This window comes from Temnothorax longispinosus, chromosome 4 (genome assembly GCF_030848805.1).
Source record: "Temnothorax longispinosus isolate EJ_2023e chromosome 4, Tlon_JGU_v1, whole genome shotgun sequence".
Lineage (NCBI taxonomy): Eukaryota > Metazoa > Arthropoda > Insecta > Hymenoptera > Formicidae > Temnothorax > Temnothorax longispinosus.
In genome coordinates, this window is record NC_092361.1 from 12,081,509 (window position 1) to 12,104,265 (window position 22,757).

General features: G+C 36.6%; 1 protein-coding gene across 4 annotated transcripts; it reads left to right on the plus strand.

Moving 5' to 3' along the window:
- The first annotated feature begins 1 nt into the window (after window position 1).
- On the plus strand, window positions 2-22,550 carry Pps (protein partner of snf). Of its 4 annotated transcripts, none has more exons than XM_071774734.1 (15): window positions 2-711; window positions 938-1,073; window positions 1,189-1,455; window positions 1,648-1,898; window positions 2,168-2,339; window positions 2,435-2,737; window positions 2,810-3,469; window positions 3,558-3,998; window positions 4,613-4,737; window positions 8,112-8,428; window positions 11,288-11,520; window positions 11,603-12,046; window positions 12,583-12,722; window positions 13,582-16,173; window positions 16,998-22,550. In XM_071774734.1, exons 2-15 carry the CDS (start codon window positions 947-949, stop codon window positions 17,886-17,888), a joined length of 6,963 nt encoding a protein of 2,320 aa, XP_071630835.1. In that variant the 5' UTR covers window positions 2-711; window positions 938-946; the 3' UTR covers window positions 17,889-22,550. The 4 variants fall into 4 exon arrangements, with proteins under 4 accessions (XP_071630835.1, XP_071630834.1, XP_071630836.1 ...); XM_071774733.1 differs by having other exon boundaries at window positions 2-189; XM_071774735.1 differs by having other exon boundaries at window positions 2-189; window positions 11,603-12,031.
- The last annotated feature ends 207 nt before the right edge of the window (window positions 22,551-22,757 follow it).

The following is a 22,757-nucleotide window of genomic DNA, read 5'->3' on the forward strand; positions in this document are numbered from 1 at the left end:
CCGTGTATTCTAATCGTAATCGGCCGCCGATTCGCGGAGAACGGATTGGAACGGATGGTGCGATGAATCGTTGAAACGGATATCACGAGTGACCGAGCGGAAGGCTCCGTGTAAGGGAATCATTCGTATCGTCGTCATCATCATCGAGAGCTCATTCACGTCGGACGAATCGACGTGAGAAGCTAGCGGGTAAGCAGCAATAGGACGGCGATATCGACGACAACGACGAGCGATGATGTCGCGCTACCCAACGTAGGCACAAACAAAATGGCCGCTCACTCGGCGGTATTCGGTTTGGCGGTACCGTTGTTTACTCGTCAGGGAGACGTTTCGACGCGAAGCGCGGCGCGCTTATTGATTCCTCGCTACCGCACGTGTCATTAACTCCGTTGTCTCGGCGACGCGCGACGTGTAGCCACGTATGACGCTCCGCTCCGTCAGCGGTATTTCTATTCACCGACGTTTCGTTTCCGCTTCTTTTTTGCGACGCGGACGAACGGTATCGTTGTGGTGCTGGGGGTCGCTCGTCGCTCATCGTCGTCGCGACGACGGCGTAGACTTTGATGCGGGAACGCGACGCCTGTCCGTCGACGTGGCTGTGCATCGCCCGAAGACGCACGCGACGTCGCAATTCGCGGGATATGCTGCCGATCGACAGTGGGGTCAGCTTCGCGAAACTTCCAGCAATTTCTTGAACAATTTCGCGCCCAGGTAACCATAATCTTAACGCTTTTTATTGAATCGTCAAATACTCCGACTCTTCATTGAGCTCACTTTAAACGGTGGATTTTAATTAGCAAATCTTCGCATCATTTACCGGTCGATCCAGCAAATCGTGCTCGATTAGTCATTCCGAAATTCGACGAATTATCTATCGCATTGCCGAGCTCTTTGTGGGATCAAAAGTTGGTATACAAGTGTAACATATATTTCTCAGGCAAACAGAATGTCCAGCTCGTATGTCATTGAGCCACAGGAAAGTAGCTCTCAGAAGAAGGATGATACGTTAATCATTGTTGTCAACGATGACGGGGTAATATCCGTTGATCAGGCGACTCTACAAAACTTAATAAGTAAGTGATTGCGAGCAAATTGGTAAAATAAAAGACGTGATGACATCTTGTGAAAGATTGATAAAGATGAATAATGTTCAATATGGTAATAAGCGATATTAAATCGCTGTTTCAGTGAATCAATCGAGCGCTAATGTTAGCGTGGTAAGATTAGGACAGGCTGACGCGGATACTGAAAATGGAGATATAACCTTGACAGTAGATCCACCGATATTTGCTCATTCTACAGCAAGCTCGGTAAGCGCCAATGCCAGCACTGACCCAGGTGGGTTGGTAGATCCCTTTATGGAGATGGATCCAGAACAGCTGGAAAGATTAGAAACAGCTCTGCAAAGTGAAGAGGCAAAGCAGATACTTGGAGAAAATGTCACTGCAATGCTTGGTACTTTATATATTATTTTTTTTTGTTAAGGTTCTTTTGCTCTTTTGTTCGAGTTTGTCTTTTGTTTATATTAACAACTTTTGTAGAATTTTATCAATATAAGTGTGTGCAAAGATTGAGACACCGCGTAAATGCTTTTGTCTGACTTAATAGTTGATTTATGCAACTTCTCTATATACTGATTCTTTTTAGATATGTTATCGATAGAAGAACAACAGAATACAATGCGATATAATATACAGTTGGATCATTGTTATACGAGCAGATTGTCACCTAGCGATCCAATACCAAGGGATCCTCTACCAATCGTTGATGATTTGTCTGAAACCAATGATATACAGTTTATACATCAAACAACCTCTCCTCGAACATCTGTTATGTCACCTATTAATGACATGGACAATGCTGGAGTTAAGAGCAAGAATATTGCGAAGAATATAAATGTAATTGTTATTACATTGTGTGTGTGTGTGTGTGTGTGTGTGTGTGTGTGTGTGTGTGTGTGTGTGTGTGTGTGTGTGTGTGCGTGCGTGCGTGCGTGTGTGTGTGTGTGTGTGTGTGTGTGTGTGTGTGTGTGCGTGTGCGTGTGTGTGTGCGCGTGTGCGTGTGCGCGCGCGTGTGCGTGTGCGTGTGTGTGTGTGTGTGTGTGTATAGAGTAACATAATATTGTTATTCATGACTAATTGTGTGATATTTAATTGCTGTGTTGTAGATATTACAAAACAAACAGATGAATAGACCCATACGTAAAACGGCTGTATCTACACCTACAAATATAACTGGACCTTCTAGAACTAATACAAACATCCTTGGGACTCCTAAATTTTCAGGGCATCATTCAATGCCGAGGAATATAACAAGTGTTCCGCAAGGAACAACTAAATGTATTGTCTCAATAATTATTGTTTTTTAATTATTTGAATATATATTATTTACGTAGAGTATCAAGAGAACGAATTATCATTATATTCATTTACAGTACAAGCCAAAAATAACAAGGAAGAAGAAGATGATGAAATCTCAGAATCATCTTTGGAGTCTTCAGAACCAGAACCATCTGATAACGATAGCGATTCAGATTTTGGTCCTCGTAGCTCCAAGAAAAGCACTCCTAGGGCTCGAGGAGGACGAAAAGGTCTTACTACAAGAGGTGGTAGCATGACAGCTGTTCGAAGAAGAGGTCAAAATAAACAACTGGATATGGAGCAGGTGCGACGATTAGACATGGAGATGGCTGCTGCTGTTAATGCAATGAAAACTCCTGAAAAGGATGATAAATTGGGTGCGTAATTAGTTTATTAGAAAATATTTGATTTTGTAGGCAAAGGAAATAACGTGATTTTCAAATTATTAGAACGATTTAGTCCTACTAAGAATAAGAGACAAGTCAAAACACTTGGTGGGAAGAAGAAAGAAGAATCGCCATTTACTGAAATTTCTCCATCTATATCGCAAGAATTGCCACCAGCATATGAGAAACCACTACAAACAATGAATCAAGTGAAAGCAAATTTAATTAATGCCAACATGATTAAGGGTGACATGATATTGACCAAACCTGGTCAAGGAAGAAGCAGTCAGAAGGTTACTTTTATTCAAAAACAAGTTCCGATGAAACCGAGCGAACTCAAGAATATCGGGCTTAAAAAAGCTGTGTTCGTTTCTAAGGAAAAATTCAACCAAGGCGGTACAAAATTTTTTACGACCAAAGATGGGAAATTGCTACAAATACCAATGACGTCCAAAACGGCGAGTCCGAACATGCAGATTTCTCCCGTAAAGGCGATATTGACGCAACAATCCACGGTACAACAACCTGTGACACAGCAACAAAATGTAAACCAAGGTTCGCTGATACAGCAACAATCGAAAACCGTTTTGTCGGTCGGCATGCCGATAAAAATTAAGCCTAGCGATATAAAGAGGGAGAAGAGGAAATCTGACACCAGTATAGAATCAATTTTGAAAGGGGAAGAAAATTCCTCAAAATCTGTAGAAATCAAGACTTTAGATAGTTAGTATTTTCTTTACCTCGTCATTAATTAAGAATTAATTAAAGTGAGCTACATAACATTAAGTTACATTTGAAACATTTGTTACAGGTGCGAAGAAGCCTAAAAGAGATAATCGAAAGGCTCCAGGCTATGTAGCTGATACTTTGGGTCCCGCGCTTTTTTCAACACCGGATATAATTCGACGTGTAGGTTCGAATAGTGACGGAAAGGTTACAGATAACCCTGCAACACCTACGACTCCGTCTACACCTTTTGCAACAGTAATAGCTACGTCTGGATCGTCAACCGGTTCCATTTCCACAGCAGTTTTATTGAATATTGGCATCTCTGCCGATTCAAACGTAGTACAGAATACTTCTAATCTTGCTGATAAAAAGACAATATTTAATGCTTCTGAACAGTCTGTACAGCCAGAACCACAATTAAACTTCGATAGAGGTAACAGTATAATACCAGGAAGTGAAAACGAACAAAAATTGGAAAGCAAGGCATCATTGACTGAAGAATTACACCCATCTTTAGATACAGGTAAAATTAAATCTTATGTAGAAGAGATCTTGTAATATTGCTTTTCAATGTATTATTTTATTTACAAGTGGTTTTTAAAAAACTCACTTATTATCTCTATTTATATTTTGTGATGTAGAATTTTTTCTGTACCATTATTTATTTCTTTTTATAATTTATTTTTATATAATACATAATGCTAAAATAAACATATTTTAAAACATTTTGTTCTTTTTTTCGTTGAATTCCTTTATTTGCTCATAATCTTATAATTAAAAACATTTTATTGTTTTTATATTATCAAAGTTTATAATGCACTGTATATGATTCTATATGTAATTTGTATTTTACATTTCTATCGTACCTATTCTTGTATCTCTAGTATTAAATACTGCTTCATCAGAGAGAATTATTTAATTCATAGTACTCTATATTCTAAGTTGTTTCCAAGAGTAAGCGGTTTTATCGTCAACTTGTATTTTCTCTAACGATAAAAAGTTATGCGTTAATTTTTTTTCTACATATAATAAGTGCATTCTCCTATTTATAATTTATGAATTTACTCTTATTTTCTTTTATCTTAAAAATTACATTAGAATAATAATTATTAAAAGCATTTTATGCATTTGTTTAAGGTGGGATCGAAGGAGAAGAACATTTATTGGCTACTTTAGAAATGGAAGCCAACAAACACGAAGAAGAACTACTTGCTGAAGCATTATTGTTACAAGAGGAACTTGGAGTCGATTTAGCCGAACATGTAAGTGTATTTGTATAATCTATATATTATTCTAAAATATATTTATGTGAATAATACACATGTCATAAAACAAATCTTTGAATTGTGTAAATCAAAAACAGATAAAAAGTAACTGAATGTACTATGAAACCATTATTATATATTTTTTGTCAATATTTGTTGAATTAATTTATAAATAAATTTTAATATGTTAAAATTTAATATTAAAATTTATTGTAATATTTTGTAATTTTTATATATTTTTAATAATAGATAATAAATAATCATAGATATAATTATAGATAATAAATAATTTTAGATACCGGATAATATTGGTTTTCGTAAAAGTGATTCAGTAATTATCTATATAGCAGAACTTATTTACAAATCAACTTAATAGTTTTATATTAATTTACAAATTATATATTTTTAGTGTATCATGACATCCTAGTTAGTTCTGTATATTTAACTTTTTTATTGATGATATTTGTACGTGGTTGCTGCGTTTTTTAGATACATTAAATATTGAATAAAAATATTTACTAAATATTTATTAAATATTTTTATATGATAATGTAGTTTTCGTTCTTCTAATTAATTTCTTCACGCAAATGAAAAATCTTTTACACATGGCATGCAATACTCTAATCAGAGAATATGATTAGTAATCTCATTATATTATATACGTTACTAATATATATTACATCTACTACAGGATATCAACATTAAATAAATATAATATTCATCATATATATATATTTATGACCTATAATAATAATGATAATTGTAATTATAATAATTAGTTCTAGGGCAATTTTCTAAAAAGAAAAAAAAAGATTTTCCTGTGGCAATCAGATTGAGTCTATTATACCATCCTGTTTCTAACTGCAGGTTAAGGCACGTTTTCCGTCAAAGGAGAGAGTGCTATAATCTGCAGTTGCTCGTGCTCAAGAAAATCGGAGTCCAGCAACTGACATCTTAGCCTAGTATATGCCGGATATCGGCCAAGGATGTGGAGACTAGTCTCATCATCACCGCATTACCTACAATTGAGCATATACCAGAGATGCAACTTGTGCACATGATAATTGACGGCGCCATGCCCCGCCACAGTTGCATTATCAACCTGGGCTCACTTTTTCCTGATGATCTTGTAGTACTCCCGATCAGGTTCTCACTAGGCAACAAATCTCCTAGTAAAGCTTTATCTTGTCCATATTTGGTCCTAATTTTTGGGCCTTCAAAAATTAAGGCTGCTCCCGCAGCCAATCTCTGATCTCTGTCTATTTAAACTGTAGCCAGCTTCTATCTCTGCATCTTTGTCGCTGAGCCAGTTCTCGCTGACTGGTCAGCTGTCTCGTTGCCTTTTACTTTTAAATAATCTAGGATACACACTAAGCAAATACAATTGTTTTGCATTCAGTACGCTCGCATTCTCAAATAATCTTAAACGTGGGCATGGGAACATCTCAAGGCCTTTCAAAGTCGCCTAACTATTCAAATAAATTCTGATAGGCTTGCTCTCTGTGACGTTCCTAATAGTCTTTTCTGACGTTATCAACACTTGTGCGCTAATCGCTACTATCTCCTACTCAAAGATCATGACATTTTTTCCGAATGGAGTGCGTTTTCCTCGCTTCTCTCCGACATTCATAGAAGTTGACTCCGGTGTTTGTTTCAGAATCATTCGTATATCAAATGTTCCGTCTCAAAGCAAGCCTTTTGTGCGAACTCTAGTAGCGGAAGAGAAAGAGGCCTCTCGCAAAGCTTGCGAATGCATTCTTATTCTAGATAGAATTTGATTGAATTTTGAATGCTGTCCACATTGCCATGTCTTATATATATACATATATTAGAACCATTATTTTATTATTTTAACCTTTGTTGTGCACACCTCTTCGAAATTACGTATTATGCACAGGGGGTATGTCATACCCCAGTCACTTAAAACGTTTATTACAGACGTAGAATTCGTTATTTTGACTCAAACAAAATTGCTGGCTATTGTTCAAAGCTTCCAAAATAAGGTCTAATAGGTTTCATTAATATTTTGCAACGTAAAAGAATTATAAATGATATGTTAACTAAAAAAACCGAAAAATGGACTTTTCACTAAAAAATGCATAAAAAATTCAATTTTTAATATTTTTTAATAATTTTTGCGGGATTATTTTCTTGAAATACTATGTTGTTAGGATATAAATATTGCACTCTTGGCTTTGGATGCAAAAGATTTATTCGGATAAAGAAAGACAGCCATAAAACGTGGCGTGATTTGGCAGAGAGAGAAAGGCGCGCGCGGAGATCGACAATCGCATATCGTCGACCTTATCGATTTACATCGAATATATCAAGAACAAAAATGGCCGCTGGCGCCAATTACAAAACCTTATAAATCTAACAGAATACATGAAACATATTCGTATTTATTAGCAACATACTACACTTTCAAGGAAAAATATTAGTTTATAGCGGAGTTGAAAAAAGTATATTTATTTTGCTATATGAAGTCACGCGTTTTTTTTTTTAATGAGAGTATTGAGCAGACTAAAGCCGGGCGGGCAAAACTATGTATAGAATCTTGAAGTGTTATTGCTAGACTACAGGTAGATGGCAGCACAGGTCCCGATTCGCATTGTACGTATTAGAAAAACGCGTTTGAAAATACGCTGGGGTATCTCCTACCCCGGTGCACAACAAAGGTTATTTCAGTTGATCGATAATGAAATCAATAATTACAACTAAAATATTAAAAATAGAAGTAATTGATTCGAAAATTAAAATTATGATTTATTGTTTGCAGCTTTATATCGGGCAATCATGCGATATCTTAACCCAGATTCTATAAACGTGACTGATACTACGTTTACGCAAGTGTTACTTTTGTAGTAAATTACGATAATTCACTCGTTTACACAGTGAATTATTGTAAGTTACTACAAAACTCCGTTTACGCGGAGGAATTATCATAAGTTACTACAGAAGTAACGCTTGCGTAAACATAGTATAAGTTTTTAAGTAATTCACGCTGCGGTGCTTGTAATCATGAGTCACAATTCATAATTATCTTATTTTATTTTACTTTTAATAACAAAAAATTGTAATTAAAACATCAAAAATAAAAATTAATTGATTCGAAAGTGAAAATTATGTGATAATATATTGTTTACAGTTTTATAGGTCTGCAATTTTAACTGGCGTTCCATAAGATTAACTGAATTTTGTAACATTGTGCGCGTTATTGTCTTACAAGTATAATAATTATTTTATTATTTTACCTTACTTTATTAACAATAAAGTTTAATGATAAGATATTTGAAAGAGAATTGAAATGAAAATAATTCTTAATGGGCTTACAATTAATTATTTTTAATCGGTTTTGTCTTGCATTGCAGTCTGCACTAGCTGATCCCAGGCCACGAGTAATACCAGAACCATTGGCATCGGGTAGCATGCTTTTGCCCACGTTAATACCATCCGAACAAGACTCTAAATCAGCAGAGGTAGTAGCAACGGCACAAACAAATACCTCGAAAGAACCAAGCAAAAAGTCTTCAAAGGATGACAAGGAAACAATTCAAATCATTCGGGGCAATCGCGTGATTAAGTTACCACCTATCGAAGCACCTGCCACTAGAAGTAAACGATTGCAAGCGAAAACTGAGATGCCACAGACGAATCCCGAACCGACGAAGAAAGTAGAGAAGCTTACGTGAGTACACTATATTAATAAATTAAGGATTTGGATGCAATAATAAGTAGTTTTGTATACAATTTGTCACGCAAGAGCGTATGGTTGATTACTCGTACATTATTATCTTAAGATAAGCAATTTTTATATGATTTAATAGATTATTAGATATATCGTATTATTATTTAATGTAAAGTCCAGTCTTTATCATTATCAATTATTTAACAATGTAATTATATAAGTGATGGTCTACAACCTTGCTTTAAAGGGTATTTAAGCTCTAAGCCGTAAGAAATTGACCAATCACAGTCGAATATTCTCCTCAAATTCCATTGTAATTGGTCAATTTCTTACGGCTTAGAGCTTAAATATCCTTTAAAGCAAGGTTGTAGATCAGCACTAATAATGATATCAGAATAATGCACATGAATATATTATATACAGAGGTAAACATACATTATCAATTATAACAAATAATTTATAATAATAAAATTATTTTATTATTTATATGTAATAACGTTAGTTGATAAAAATGATATAATTACTTGTTATTAATATATTATACTATTTATTATGCAGGGTATCCCAAATTTCTTATGGCAATAAGAGTTAATGGTAAATTCTTGAGATCATTTTGAGATGAAACTCTTAATACCAAAATATCGAGATTATCATAGTTTAAAGTTAACCAACTACATTGTCCGAAATTGGTACGTCGTATAATAGTAAAGATATTTTTAAGCATCAATTTTGATACGTTGTATGGTAATGTATTGTAATTCTATACACATTTTTACTACTGTCATGTGCCACACCTAGCGTGCGAGTTTCGGACAATTTTATTAGTCAATTTTATAAACACTTCTCGATTAAAAACTATTATAGCCTTGATATTTTAGTATGAAGCTTTTTATCTCAAAATAATCTCGGATATCTATTATTAACGGTTATCACGAGAAGTCTGGGACACCTTGTCTGTTAAAAATTGATAAATGACGCATTATATATATATATATATATATATATATATATATATATATACACACATATATATATATATATATATACACACACATATATATATATATGTAATGTGTGTGTGTGTGTGTGTGTGTGTGTGTGTGTGTGTGTGTGTGTGTGTGTGTGTGTGTGTGTGTGTGCGTGTGTGCGTGCGTGCGTGCGTGCGTGCGTGCGTGCGCGCGTGCGTGCGTGCGTGCGCGCGTGCGTGCGCGCGTGCGTGCGTACGTGCGTGTGCGCGCGCGCGCGTGTGTGCGTGCGTGTGCGCGTGGTGCGCGCGCGTGTGTGTGTGTGTGTGTGTGTGTGTGTGTGTGTGTGTGTGTGTGTGTGTGTGTGTGTGTGTGTGTGCGTGTGTGCGCGCGCGTGTGCGTGTGCGTGTGCGTGTGTGTGTGTGTGTACATATATATATATTATATATTAGAATAATATGTTTACAATATGCATGTCAAGATAATAGCTATTATAAATTATGTAAGATTGAGTTGTCTTTAAATTATACATATTAGTAAAAGTCGGTAAACATAAATCTCCATATGATATTCGAAGTTTATCATTCTTATTAGTATTCAAGTATTCGTTATAAATAGCGATATTACTTGCAACTTAGTTTAATCATCACTTTAACCGTTGTCAACTTTAAATGTTGATTATTAACTTCCGACGGGCGTGCGTTTGTACTTTGTACACGCGCAGTGACTCTGGAGAGAATTTATGGAAACTTCCAATTTGAGTCCCGGCTCCCCGAGCTATTCCTTCAGTATCTAATAACCTTTCAAATATCGTAAACTTTTACCGCATGTTTATTTTACGATAATATCCCTTATCCTTTCAAATTTTTAATCTCATTCCACGATGTTCTTTTTGTACACGGCGTGCGCTCCCGTTATGGAAAAGGTCGCGCTTGCCGGAAGATTAATTAAATGAGAATATAGATCTTAGTACATAATACAATAACGCTTTTATAATGACCAATGATTTTCAACAATTAAATCAAAGAAAATAATCTCTGTTTAATTTTTATTTTAACAATAGGAAAAAGATCCGATTGGAAAGATATTGAGTACATATCTTCCTAATGTAAAAAGGTTTGCTGAGTAAAATGACTTGAAATCTCATGCCAACCCATTATGTTATATTTATATTGATGAAAATATAAATCCAGAAATATAAATGTTAATTATTTATTCTAGCTGGAATAACGCGTGGTTTCGTGCGAGGGTGATCGACTCGTAGTCGTCCCGAATTCGAACTTGATTTAGAGCACCCAGATCTGAGGCAGAGAGTCACAGAGCCGAGCAGTGGGGATACGCACACAACGAGAAAGCACGAGGTTCCGAGCACACGTATGTGCTTTCTCTTCGTGTGTGTATCCCCACCGCTCGGCTCTTTGTGACTCTCTGCCTGAGATCTGGGTGCTCTGACTTGATCCTCATCCTGTATGCCTCGATTTATAAAAGCTTGATTACAAAGTTGTGAATAAAGGAGTGAGGTGAATTGTAACCTGGTTCGGGAACAATAAATACCGATACATGCATACTCTTGTTCTTTACTCTAGTTTAATTGCTAGAAGTCATTACAGAAGGAAGCTGAAAGAAAAACATACTAGACGCTAATATAAAACTCTTATGAATAGTCTTCATTGAATAGTCAAATTTTGATTGAAAAGAACCTAAGCAAAGATCAAAATTAGTACCGCTACTTATGACGAATATACTTTGAAATATACTTTGAATATTATATTGGATATTTTGAATATTATATTATATTATTATATTGGATATCTGCATAAATAAGTTTGCTTATACTGCATGGTCTGATTATACCTTTGACTAAAATTTAATAATTGTTTTAACATCGATACAGTCAGGTTCAGCAACCAGCACATAACAAGGATGAGTTCAAAACGGGACAAGTAATGAATGAAGAAGAAGAGGAAGATGATGAAGATGATGAGGAAGACAATTCAGATTCCGAAGATGATCCTGACCGATTATGGTGTATCTGCAAACGGCCACATAACAATCGATTTATGATATGCTGTGATGTCTGCGAAGATTGGTTCCACGGAAAATGTGTACATGTCAGCAAAGCCATGGGTAAGTATCTGGAATCTAAGTTCAGATGAAAATATTTTATATTCGTGTCATACGATGTCTGTTTTATACAAATATATGATAGGTCAACAAATGGAGGAAAAGGGTATAGAGTGGGTTTGTCCAAATTGCCTAAGAAAGAAAGCTGAGGAAGAAAAAATGAAATCGAATTCGCAATCGCTAGCTGGAAAGCAAAAAACAAAGGTTGAGTCAGTAGGTGAGACACCATTATCGCAAGCTGTGTCTACGAAAGAAATATCTCCGTCGAGTTCTGCTGCCGACCACAGTGCTACTCCAGCTTCTAGTACAATGCAGTGTGTTGTTTGTAAGAAGGAAGCCAGGAACTCCAGCATTTATTGTTCAGATGCGTGTATTCTCGCTCACGCTCAAGAAACTTTAACCAAGGAGAAACCTGTGCCATCTGGATCAAATATAAAATCTACGAAATCACCTGCGATAGACACTATGAAGGCAAAACCCGAGGCTAGAGTAGTAGTCTTTGACAGAAAAACTGGTAAAGTTCTTACCGGTAAATAGATTATATCTGGTTGATGTTAAATATTACATAAAAGTACAGTCAAATCACCCTCTATTTTGAATAAGCTGGCTTTTTCATAAATTTAATCTCTTATGCGCTGCTGTTCTATTATTATTTGTCATGTAATCACATGGAATCATAGCAAATATGATATTTTTTGTTTTTTACTCGCTTTGTCTCTCAATTTATTGTGGGTATATTTTTATTTTGCACATTCATCATTAGATAGGAGTATGGATTCAAGGGAAAGTTAAGAATAAAGTATTTGTTCAGAACAGAGAGATTTATTGTATGTATGCATACGTGCGCGCGCGCGTACGTATGTGATGCGCGCACCGGCAGAAATGGTATCCCTCGGTGGCAAGGTTACGTATGTAAGCACACGCATACCTAGCCGCTCACGGGACACCATTTATGTCGATGTACGTGTGTGTGTGTGTGCGTGCGTGTGCGCGTCGCGTGTGTGCGTGTATATATATATATATATATATATATATATATATATACATGAATTATTATTATTTTAGGCGCAGATGCTCCTCTGAGATCCAGTTTGCGAACATGGTTGAAAGAGAATCCAACTTTTGAAATAGTCGAAGCTAATAATATTAATACACTTCAAATAGGCGGAAAGCTCGTCACGCAGATCCAAACATCTGGAAAAACTGTATGTGTTCAATAAAATTCAATAAAAGTCTAAGTTAATTAAAATTGTACAAGATGTTATGAAAAAGAAATTCAGGATTTATAGATAGTAACACTAGAAATAAGAAATGTTTAATGAAACAGTTTGAAAAATCAATTCTCAGAATTAGATTTTTAGTTGATATAAAGCAAATGATTTGCTTTTATTTATCGACAGATATACGATAGATGATATTGTGAAAACAAAATTATCTTACACAACTCTGATGTTTACGGAAAATATTTTACGTTCTACACTCTTCTTCCATTTCCACACACATTTTTTAACAAAGAATTGTCTCTGCGTTAGATGAAAGTAAGTTAGTCATTCGTCTCTGCGATCAGTGATTATGCACTTATTTGGCATTTAGGATTACCTAGACTGAATTTAATAATATCAGTTATTCATTTAATCAAGAAATAGCAGAGATACATTTTATGTGGTCGTGCTAATGTAGATGCAGCCACATGATATTTCTATGCCGAAAAGTTGTCAAGTCGGGAATTTTCTTCTTATATTGCATTAAAATTTTCATCTGTCTTTTTATTTTCATATTGCATACGATAAATAGAAGCAAGCAAATCACTTGCTTTACAAACTCGATAAAATTACTTGTAACTCTGATGGTTGTTTTTTTTATTATTAGTTATTTTTACTCAACTTAATGAGTACTCTATCAAGTACAGTGTTCTAATCCTCTCTTCATAACAGCTGATATTTTTACTTATACAAAAATATAGGTAAAAAACATGTAAAAGATTTAAAATTTTTGGATTATGTAGAAATTTCTATAAGACATCTTTGCAAGAAATTAACAGAAAGATATGTGAACTGTTTTCAGGCAAAACTTACGCAGCTATCCCCAGTTAAAGTGCAAAGTATGCCCAAGATGATCTATACGAAAGTAGCTGGATCAAAACAAACTGTTTTAGCACCCAACAAGAAAATTACAATAATTCCCGCTATGCAACAACAAGCGAGTGTATTGTCGGGTAATAAACCGACACAACTGAAACAAACGATAATCACCACAACGCCAGGAAAGAGCCCTGTAATATCAAAGACGTCGAAGAACGTCACGCAGTCGCAATTGAAAACCCAGGCAGCAGGCTCACCGAAGCAAACGCCGATTAAGAAGCAAGAAGCAAAGCCATCACCGTCCCAACTGAAGCAACAAACTAAAGTAACACTGGCAAAAAAGCCAGAAACGGAACCCATACGAGTAAATATCCGAAAAACGCTGACAGAATTATTATCCAGCCGTATAAAGGAAACTGAAGATCTGAAACTAACCGACGAGGAGATCGCTGACTTGGCTTTCAATATAGAACTCGAAATGTACAAGTATTTTAAGGACACCGGTTCTAAATACAAAGCGAAGTACAGAAGTCTTGTGTTCAACATAAAGGACACCAAGAATCTGACATTGTTTAGGAAAATCGCGGATCGCTCATTAACGCCGGATGCAGTAGTGCGATTAAGTCCGGATGAGATGGCCAGTCAGGAATTAGCTGAATGGCGCGAAAAGGAGACCAAACATCAGCTGGAAATGATAAAGAAGAACGAACTGGATTTGATGGCTCAGGCCAAGTCGATAGTCGTGAAGACTCACAAGGGTGAACAAATAATCGAGAATGACGGTGGAATAGATCACGTTGATCCTAAAACGCCGGTGCAGGATATCGTTTCCGCATTAAATAACGGTGACAACATAAGTTCCACGGTTGACGATCTGGAAAAGAATAAGGATAAGGACGATAGATTAAGGGCACAAGTGGAAACAAAAAAATCCAAGAATACTGATGAACGAAAGAGAAAGGACAAGGAGAGAGGAAGAGAGCGCGACAGTGCACAGTCTAAGAATAAGGATCGACGGGAGAGAAGTCGCAGTCGACATCATCATAGTCGTGATCGGGATCATAGCAAGACCCGAGACAAGAGTAAAGAGCGAAAGTTAAACAGGAATAAAGAGAGCAGGCGCGATAAGGACAGAGAGCGAGAGAAGGATAAAGATCGAGATCGGAACAAAGATCGCGACAAGGCGAGCAGAAAGGAGAGCAGGGAGAGAGATCGACAGAAGGAGAAGGACAGGCATAAAAATAACGATGGTCGTTCGAGAAATCGTAGTGGGAGTAGAGAATCGAAGGACGTTGATAAACGAGAAGAGGAACGTAAAAGGGAAATGGAGAAGAAGAAGGAAACCTCGCCACCACCTACGGAAAAGCCGATAGAGGACCGCCTCTGGCGACATATAGAAGATGAGGCGACAACGAATACGATCGATGGGAACGATTCTGACATATCGGATAGAGAACCTAGTTCTACTGTCACGATCAAAACGCCCGATATAAACGAGGAAGCCGAGAGAGACAAAGAACAGGTGACGGACAAGGAAACGTCGGCGACGAAGGGCAGTTGGCAGACCGTCTGGCGCGGCTTCGTCAACATGGTTGACGTCGCCAAGTTTTTCATAACTGCGCAGGAAGTAAGTGGCAACGCCAAGGATCTTATGGACGATTTACCGGATACTGTCGACGTTGTGGGTAGGATCAGTCACGAGACCGTTTGGGATTATATTTCGAAGATGAAGAGGAGCGGCTCGAAGGAGATTCTAGTCATCAGATTAACGGCTGCCAATGACGAAGAGAAGATTCCTTATATAACTCTGTATAGCTACCTGAACAGCAGAAGTCGTTTAGGCGTTGTAGGCAATGTTTCGAAAAACATCAAGGACTTTTACATAATGCCATTTTCGAGTCAGAGTACAATACCGCCGGTCCTAATGCCACTTACTGGATCCGGGTTCGAGGAGCACCGGCCGCATCTACTTCTCGGCATTATAGTGCGTAATAAGAAGAAACGGTTGTCGATTGTGCCGCCGATACCTTCGAAAACATTGAAGACGTCCGACAGAAGTTATACTCCGCCATTGGTCAGCGTGCCAAAGGAGAAGACGTTGCCGTCACCGTCCTCGTCTCCCATGTTGTACAAAGCAACCGCTTTAGACTCGACGAAGGAGAAAGTGGCGGCGACAGCAGCAGCGGTGACGCAGATGACCCTGGAATCTTTGAACAAGGCGCACATAGGTATGTCGCGCGGCGTTATAGACACCGCGACGATATGTAAAATCGTACCGGAATTGTCGTCCAAGATCGTCGACCTGACCTCGTCGCCTGATAAAGTCACGTTGGACGATGACGGAGACGAACCGTACAGCCCTGGCGAGATGGATGATGATATAAACACGCTACAGACCACTGACAGTACCACTGGCATCTTGTCTTCATCCAACAAGAACCCCACGGAGTTACAGAGGAAGATGGACGAGCTGAATCGGCAAATTGAAGAACAGAAGCAACAGATTGAGGAACAGAGGCAACAGATACAGAGCATTAGCTCGTCGTTTCTCGACGAAGCAACGCCCACTTTACCGGTGAGAATCTTTATTAGGCTCATTTTTCTCGATTGTTGTTATCATGTTACGATACTTTTTGTTCGCCTTGTACAAATAAAATTGATTTTGAATTCTACCGCACACATCCCAATCCCATCTCCCGAGCTGCTCTAGATTCTTACTTCTGAGGGAACTCGATCGAACGAGTGTTTTATCGTTAGAGATCATTGAAATCGCTCGCTGATCAAATGTGAGAAATTGAAAGTTTATCATTTAACAGCGAGTGTAAAATAATTGAGTCAACACTTGTCGGGCATATAGAACGAGGATAAATTGTAAATGTTTATATATATACATATATATATATATATTTTTTTTTCCCCCTTTTTTTCATTATATTAATTCACAATATAACGGCCGCGTATCGTCGCGAGCGATAATAGCAAAAGCTAGCGATTGTTAGGATCTCTAATATTCTGCATTAGAGACTTAGACATATGTGACGTTTTAAAGTGGTCAAGTCGATCATTCGGCATGTTCGCTGGAAGTAGAAATCTGTCAGTAGCTCTATACCCTCTTTCGTGTATCTTATTGAATGATGGTTTTAAAAAAATTTGTAGAATGTAAAAATAGATTTATTCGATAAGTTTTGAAGCCGTAATGTGAGTTTACGCGTTAATTTTCCTCTTATTTGTCAAGTAATTTCGATCGATGAAATATAGAGAGATTTGTTAGAACTACATTCGTGTTTCCATTAATCGCGCGTATCTTTGACGATCAATCGTGAGCATTATCTGCCTTCATCGGTATCTCTTGTATCTTATATCTGTACTTTTGCATCTTTATCTTTACGATTATTTCAGGGTTTAGGACTAGATCCGCCAACCGACGACTGCGAGGAGGCTTACAGCCCATCAAACGCTCGGTCTTTCACGCCTCCGCCGCCTATTTCCAAGTTTGCACAACCTATCCTCGATAAAGTCTCGGACATCACCATACCGCCGAATTTACAGGAGATCTTGGCGAACGTAAAGCGGCAAGAGTCTTCTAAAGTGGATCCTTATCTTCCGTCTAAACCCAGCGCGTCGTTCTTACCTGCGCTCTACCAGAATCCGGAGAGGTATTCGCCCTCATCCTCTTCCAGGATTAGTCAGTTGGAACAGAAAACGCTGTTGGAAGTTCCCAAGGAGAGCAAAGGCACATTGAGTAGTTTGAGCGATCTGGATCTGATCCGAAAGGCTGAAGAAGAGTTGGCCGCAGTCGCGGCGGCGACGACGGCGGTGACGACAGCATCAGTGACGTCCGTAGTGCCGGCGCCACCACCATCCTTCTCTTCCTCCTCATCCTCATCGTCATCATCGTCATCATCCTTACTCGTCTTAACGCCGCCGCCTATCGTCTCCGTAAATGACGCACCGATATCGCCACCGCTTCACTCGTCACTCTCACTTTCCACGGAGCTTGCGTTGGAGGCGAACAAATCGTTCAAGTCGAGTCCTTCGGATTCTTTCAAGAAGAGCTTCACTCCCGAACAACCAAAGCCACCCGGTCTCGAGGATGAAGATTTTCCCATTTTCCCATCGACTCCGCCAACTGTAGACGCCTCCGAAGTGGCGAGCGCATCCTCAAAAGTTTCACCCAAGAGCGGCATCGTGCTGAATGTCAAACGGAAGGTAAACGATAACGATAGCTCGCCGTCGCCCACTAGGTTACCGAGGACGAAATCGCGCTGGGGTCAAAGACCGTCCGAGTAAGACAACCCTGCGCGACTTGCTATTTGGGGTACGATGACCCTCCGATATGTAAGAACACACTTTCTACGTGCATTATCCAGTGAACGTTTGTTGTGTACAAAGTGAAATTGTGTTTCCTTTGCGCAAGGAGAAAATGATCCAACGAATCGGAGCGATAAACTAGTAAAAAAGCCTTGCTGTAACTTGTAACATAAATGTACAAGGCGTTATTTCTCTCCATTGTCTGACTCTGCGTGTGCGCGTCAACGGGACTGTAATCTCGTATGGAATGAATGAAAAAGAAATATATGTACGCAAAGTCGCCAGCATGAGAGAGAATGAGAGTGAAAGGATGGTATTGTAAACGTGAGATCTAGCGTGCTTGACAGTAGCGAATCGTCGTATGCATTTCCGCATTTCTAAATGTTTGTCAAAATAAGGTTGAGAAAGACACTGTATATTTTCAGTCAGAGTATCGAATGTAGATGCAGAAAAGGTTTCTTTACTATCAAGATTGCTTACGTTCTTAAGAAAGAAACGGGGATATGATGTCACAACGGTGTGCATTTCATTGATCAGAGTTTTGTCCGCGAGGAAACCTAGACGATTGTACCCTTCTTCCACAATCCTCTATCCGCCGTTTCCCACGTCTGTCGCTAAAACGAATTCTCCACAAATTTACTCACGAGAAGAAGAGCGTATCTTCCACAGATTATTAACGACGTTTTTCATGTGTCAACGAGAAGAATGCAGAGACAGTTTTGAGAGGTATTCAGATAAGGCGAATATCTATCGTTCGTGTTGAAGCTAATGATATATAACGATATATAAACGCGAGACTAGGACTGCGTTCTGATATTTACTACCAGTATTGAAAATATATAGTTTACGTCACGTGTATTATAGATTTTTGATACTGGCAGTGGATATTGGAACGCAGCCTAACTCTATTGATGACGCCGACGTATTCGCAGTTGTCCACAGCTCAATGGTATCACCGTGGAAGGTGTGAGTTGGTGTGAGTTACGATCGACGTATAAATCCGTGACGGATATACTCCAAAAGTACTGCCCTTGTAAATACCAAAGCGAAAAAGTAGACGAAACTCGGCGACTGTTATCGTGTCGCTCTCGTATATGATATACGCAGTTTCTGCGCGTGATGAGTACGTATACGTAAATATATACATATAACCAAGTACTGCAAAACAAGTTTCTGTAATATATTTTATTGAAGATTTCACCCAGTCGTCAAAGGTAGCTGTGGCTTTCTCGCGTAAGGTTGAATACACAGAGGTATCCTCAAGATTCGAATACTGTTTCATTTTGTCTCTGAAGAGATCGACAGAGCTGATTTTCGAGAAATTGCAATTGAAAAAAAATTAATAATCATATATATATATATATATATATATATATATATATATATATGATTATTATATATTTTTTTTATTAAACGTTAAACGTTATATATATATATATATAACGTTTTAATGTATTTTTAAGTACATATTAACATAAGATAGTCATGAAATTGAAAATAATTTGACCATGATGAAACCATTGTGTTTAAATTATTTCCTTTGTAGATAAAAACTTGTCGAAAACAGTTCAATTATTGTCATGATTGAATTATCCTTGATATGATCAAAGTATTCCTGATTGAGAATGGTGAAGAGTGTCTTCAATTGCGACATTTTCCATTGGAAAAGCGGCACCATAAGCCTTGCGGTATGAAAACGCAGATGTGTTTTAAGATGAATTCTGTACTTTAAGCAAGCAGTGATGTATATAATTCGCACAATGTTGCTTTAACCAAAAAGCTGATTGCGCGCGCGCGCGCGCACGCACACACACATACACACACATATGGGGCATTCCATGCCAAATCGACCTGGATTTGACCCTCGACCTCTCGGATTTGGTCGGCGATTTTTTATGTTATTGTTCCAACTCTAAAATGCACTCAGAATTTTTTTTACATTTTTTTAAAATAAAATTAATTTAGTTATAATTTGTTAAACAGACATATTGATGGCCACAATTTAAAAATGTGAAAAAATTATCAAAAATCCTATCAAATATCAAAATTTTTAAGCCTTGACCCAAAGTGAGCCGGCGTTCGCTTCTAATTTCTTCGAGCTTTTTTCGAAAAAAATATTGAAAAAAATTAGAAGCAGACGTCAGTCTACTGTAGGCTGTTGCTTGAACATTTTTGTATATAACACAGGATTTTTGAGAATTTTTTCATATTTTTCTGACGCGATTTTTTTTATTTTGGAAAATTGTTTCAAAAAAATTTGAAAAACTTATTAAAAACATTTGATTCATTGGTTAGGTGGTGGTCCAAAATTTACTCGATTTTTATGAAAATCAATATCTGGGGGTTTTTCAGGTCGCTTTTGAAGAATCCGTAATCAGAATCTGAAAAATCAAAACGGCGGATCTAATATGGCGGCTGTAATAAATGAAAAATTGACTGGAATGGTTAGATTATTAATCATGTTAAAAATTAATTTTTTTGAATAGTATTTATTGATTTTATTGATCAAAAAAAGAAATTATTAACAGATAATAAAATTAATTTTTTTCCCATGAAAATAGGTATGTGGGGGTTTTCCAAGTCGATGATTTAGTTTGTAATTCTTTAAATATATAGATATATATACTTTTTTTTCCATTTTTTTACAATAAAAATGTAGAATAACGATAAAAATAAAAATGAAAAATATTTAAAAAATTGAAAACTAAATCACCCCAGCAACCTGAAAAACCCCCACATACATATTTTCATGGAGAAAAAATTAATTTTATTGCCTTTTAGTAATTTTTTTTTGTTTATCAACAAATACTATTCAAAAAAATTAATTTTGGACATGATTAATAATCTTACAATTAGTGTTCCAGTCAATTTTTCATGTCTTACAGCCATTATATTGGATCCGCCATTTTGATTTTTCAGATTCTGACTACGGATTCTTCATAGGATTCAGGTCATAAGCGACCTAAAAAACCTCCAGATGCTGATTTTCATGGAAATTAAATGAATTTTGGATCATCTGACCAATAATTATGTTTTTAATAAAAGTTTTTTATCTATTCCAGCCGCCATATTGAAGCAGTTATTTTAAATTTTTCAAAAGGCCACGTTTTTTCTTAAACTACACATAAAAACGAAAATTTTAAGCCATCGAACGTCATGTTTCGAATTAATTTTACTCAGACACTTGTCCCACTTGACGTGGAACGCGTGTATGTGTATATATAATATATTATGGCTGCATTCTAATATTCCCTGTCAGTACTGAAACTCTATATTTTTCTATATTTTACATTACGTTACGTATGCTATAGATATTCAGTACTGACAGTTGCTGACAGTAAATATAATCGGAATCCAGCCAAAATATACTAACAATAAGTAGCTGTAAGTTTATCGTCTTTCTCTTCCATAATACGACAACTCTAGTTATTGGGATCGATAATATAATACATTCGAAGCATTTAATTTTGTATATGAGATGAACACGTCGTTAAAATGCATACGATGTAACATATCGCGGTCTTGATTCAGTTAACTCAACTTTTAGCGATTTTTAAGAATTATTGGTATGATAAACATTGGTGTGACATGTACATTTATATTGTAAAATTCTGAATTACTACGTATCCTTTGAGGCTATTTACTTCCAAGTCCCGATATGTCTGAAAGAGATTTATTAGGGGAATATCGTTGTAAGAAATTTTCATATGACATAACGATATCGAGATGTAAGTAAATATTTTGTCTTCTTTTTTATTTTTGCAAGTTTGCAAGTTTCCTTCATTACGAATTTTAAAGACAAAGATGTATACTTTTATATCCTTATATGTGTTCTTATCTGTTCTTATCAGTTTCTTTTATCCTCTTGCTGAATATATAGCAGAACACGAATATGACGTGGGTTGTGTACATACATAGACCTACAAAAAGGCAAATGTACGTCTCGAATTTATGTACGATAATTTGAATAGCTCGAATACTGGGAATGGTATTACGCAAAATAGCTACGAACACATTTGTTTCAATCACACCCACAATCACACTTTCCTTTTTTTTTTTTTTAAATAATGTAGAAGAGCGTAGAAATTTGTAGTTTTATTTGTAGACCATCAGGCTATGATACTACTGAGCTACTTTAGCAGTTTAACTTTAAATGCGACTAAAAAGCGCCATTATATAATACAACGTATATTACATTTACAAGGATTACTATACGTTGTATACCTCGTCTATATTTAACAATTACTTTATAAGGAAATTAGCTGTCTTATTTTATTGTACACTTTTGTACCGCGATCTTCAGCTGATATGGCACTTCTTCATTACATATTATGTATCTCGTCATTATTAATATTAATCTTAATTATAAAGGAGATTATACATGCGATTATTGATTTGTTTAATCATTGTCTCTCCTTGCGCTTGAGTTATAGCATTCATTATATATAGCTATGCGTTATGTTTATATATGTCAAAATATGTTTATATTCATCACCGAATGTATCCTGAAATACGGATACGCAGAAAATTTATAACAATTTTATAATTTTATGGCTAAATCTAATAGAGACGAATCGTATTAGTATTTACTAGTAAATATCTGTAATAAAAGAATGAGAAATAATATCAGTTTTCGATAGATTCCGATCGTATCACAGATTAGTTATTCAGTAATTTTCTTAGTATTCCTGAAATTATTCTGAAGAAAAAAAGTATGCTAATACGTTAATGGTTATTAATTGTGCCCCGAAAAAAGTATACAGGGTGTTAAGAAAAAATGAGAGAATAAATGTTGAAAAGTAAGCATAATCCTCAGAAAGCGAAAAAAATGTTTAATCGACATATGCT

Excerpts from the sequence above, each read along its gene's own strand:
- Pps (XM_071774734.1), top strand. The coding sequence starts at position 947 with ATGTCCAGCTCGTATGTCATTGAGCCACAGGAAAGTAGCTCTCAGAAG. Across the intron at positions 11,521-11,602 it reads ACATGTCAGCAAAGCCATGG|GTCAACAAATGGAGGAAAAG; the intron begins GTAAGTATCTGG and ends AATATATGATAG. Across the intron at positions 12,723-13,581 it reads TCCAAACATCTGGAAAAACT|GCAAAACTTACGCAGCTATC; the intron begins GTATGTGTTCAA and ends AACTGTTTTCAG.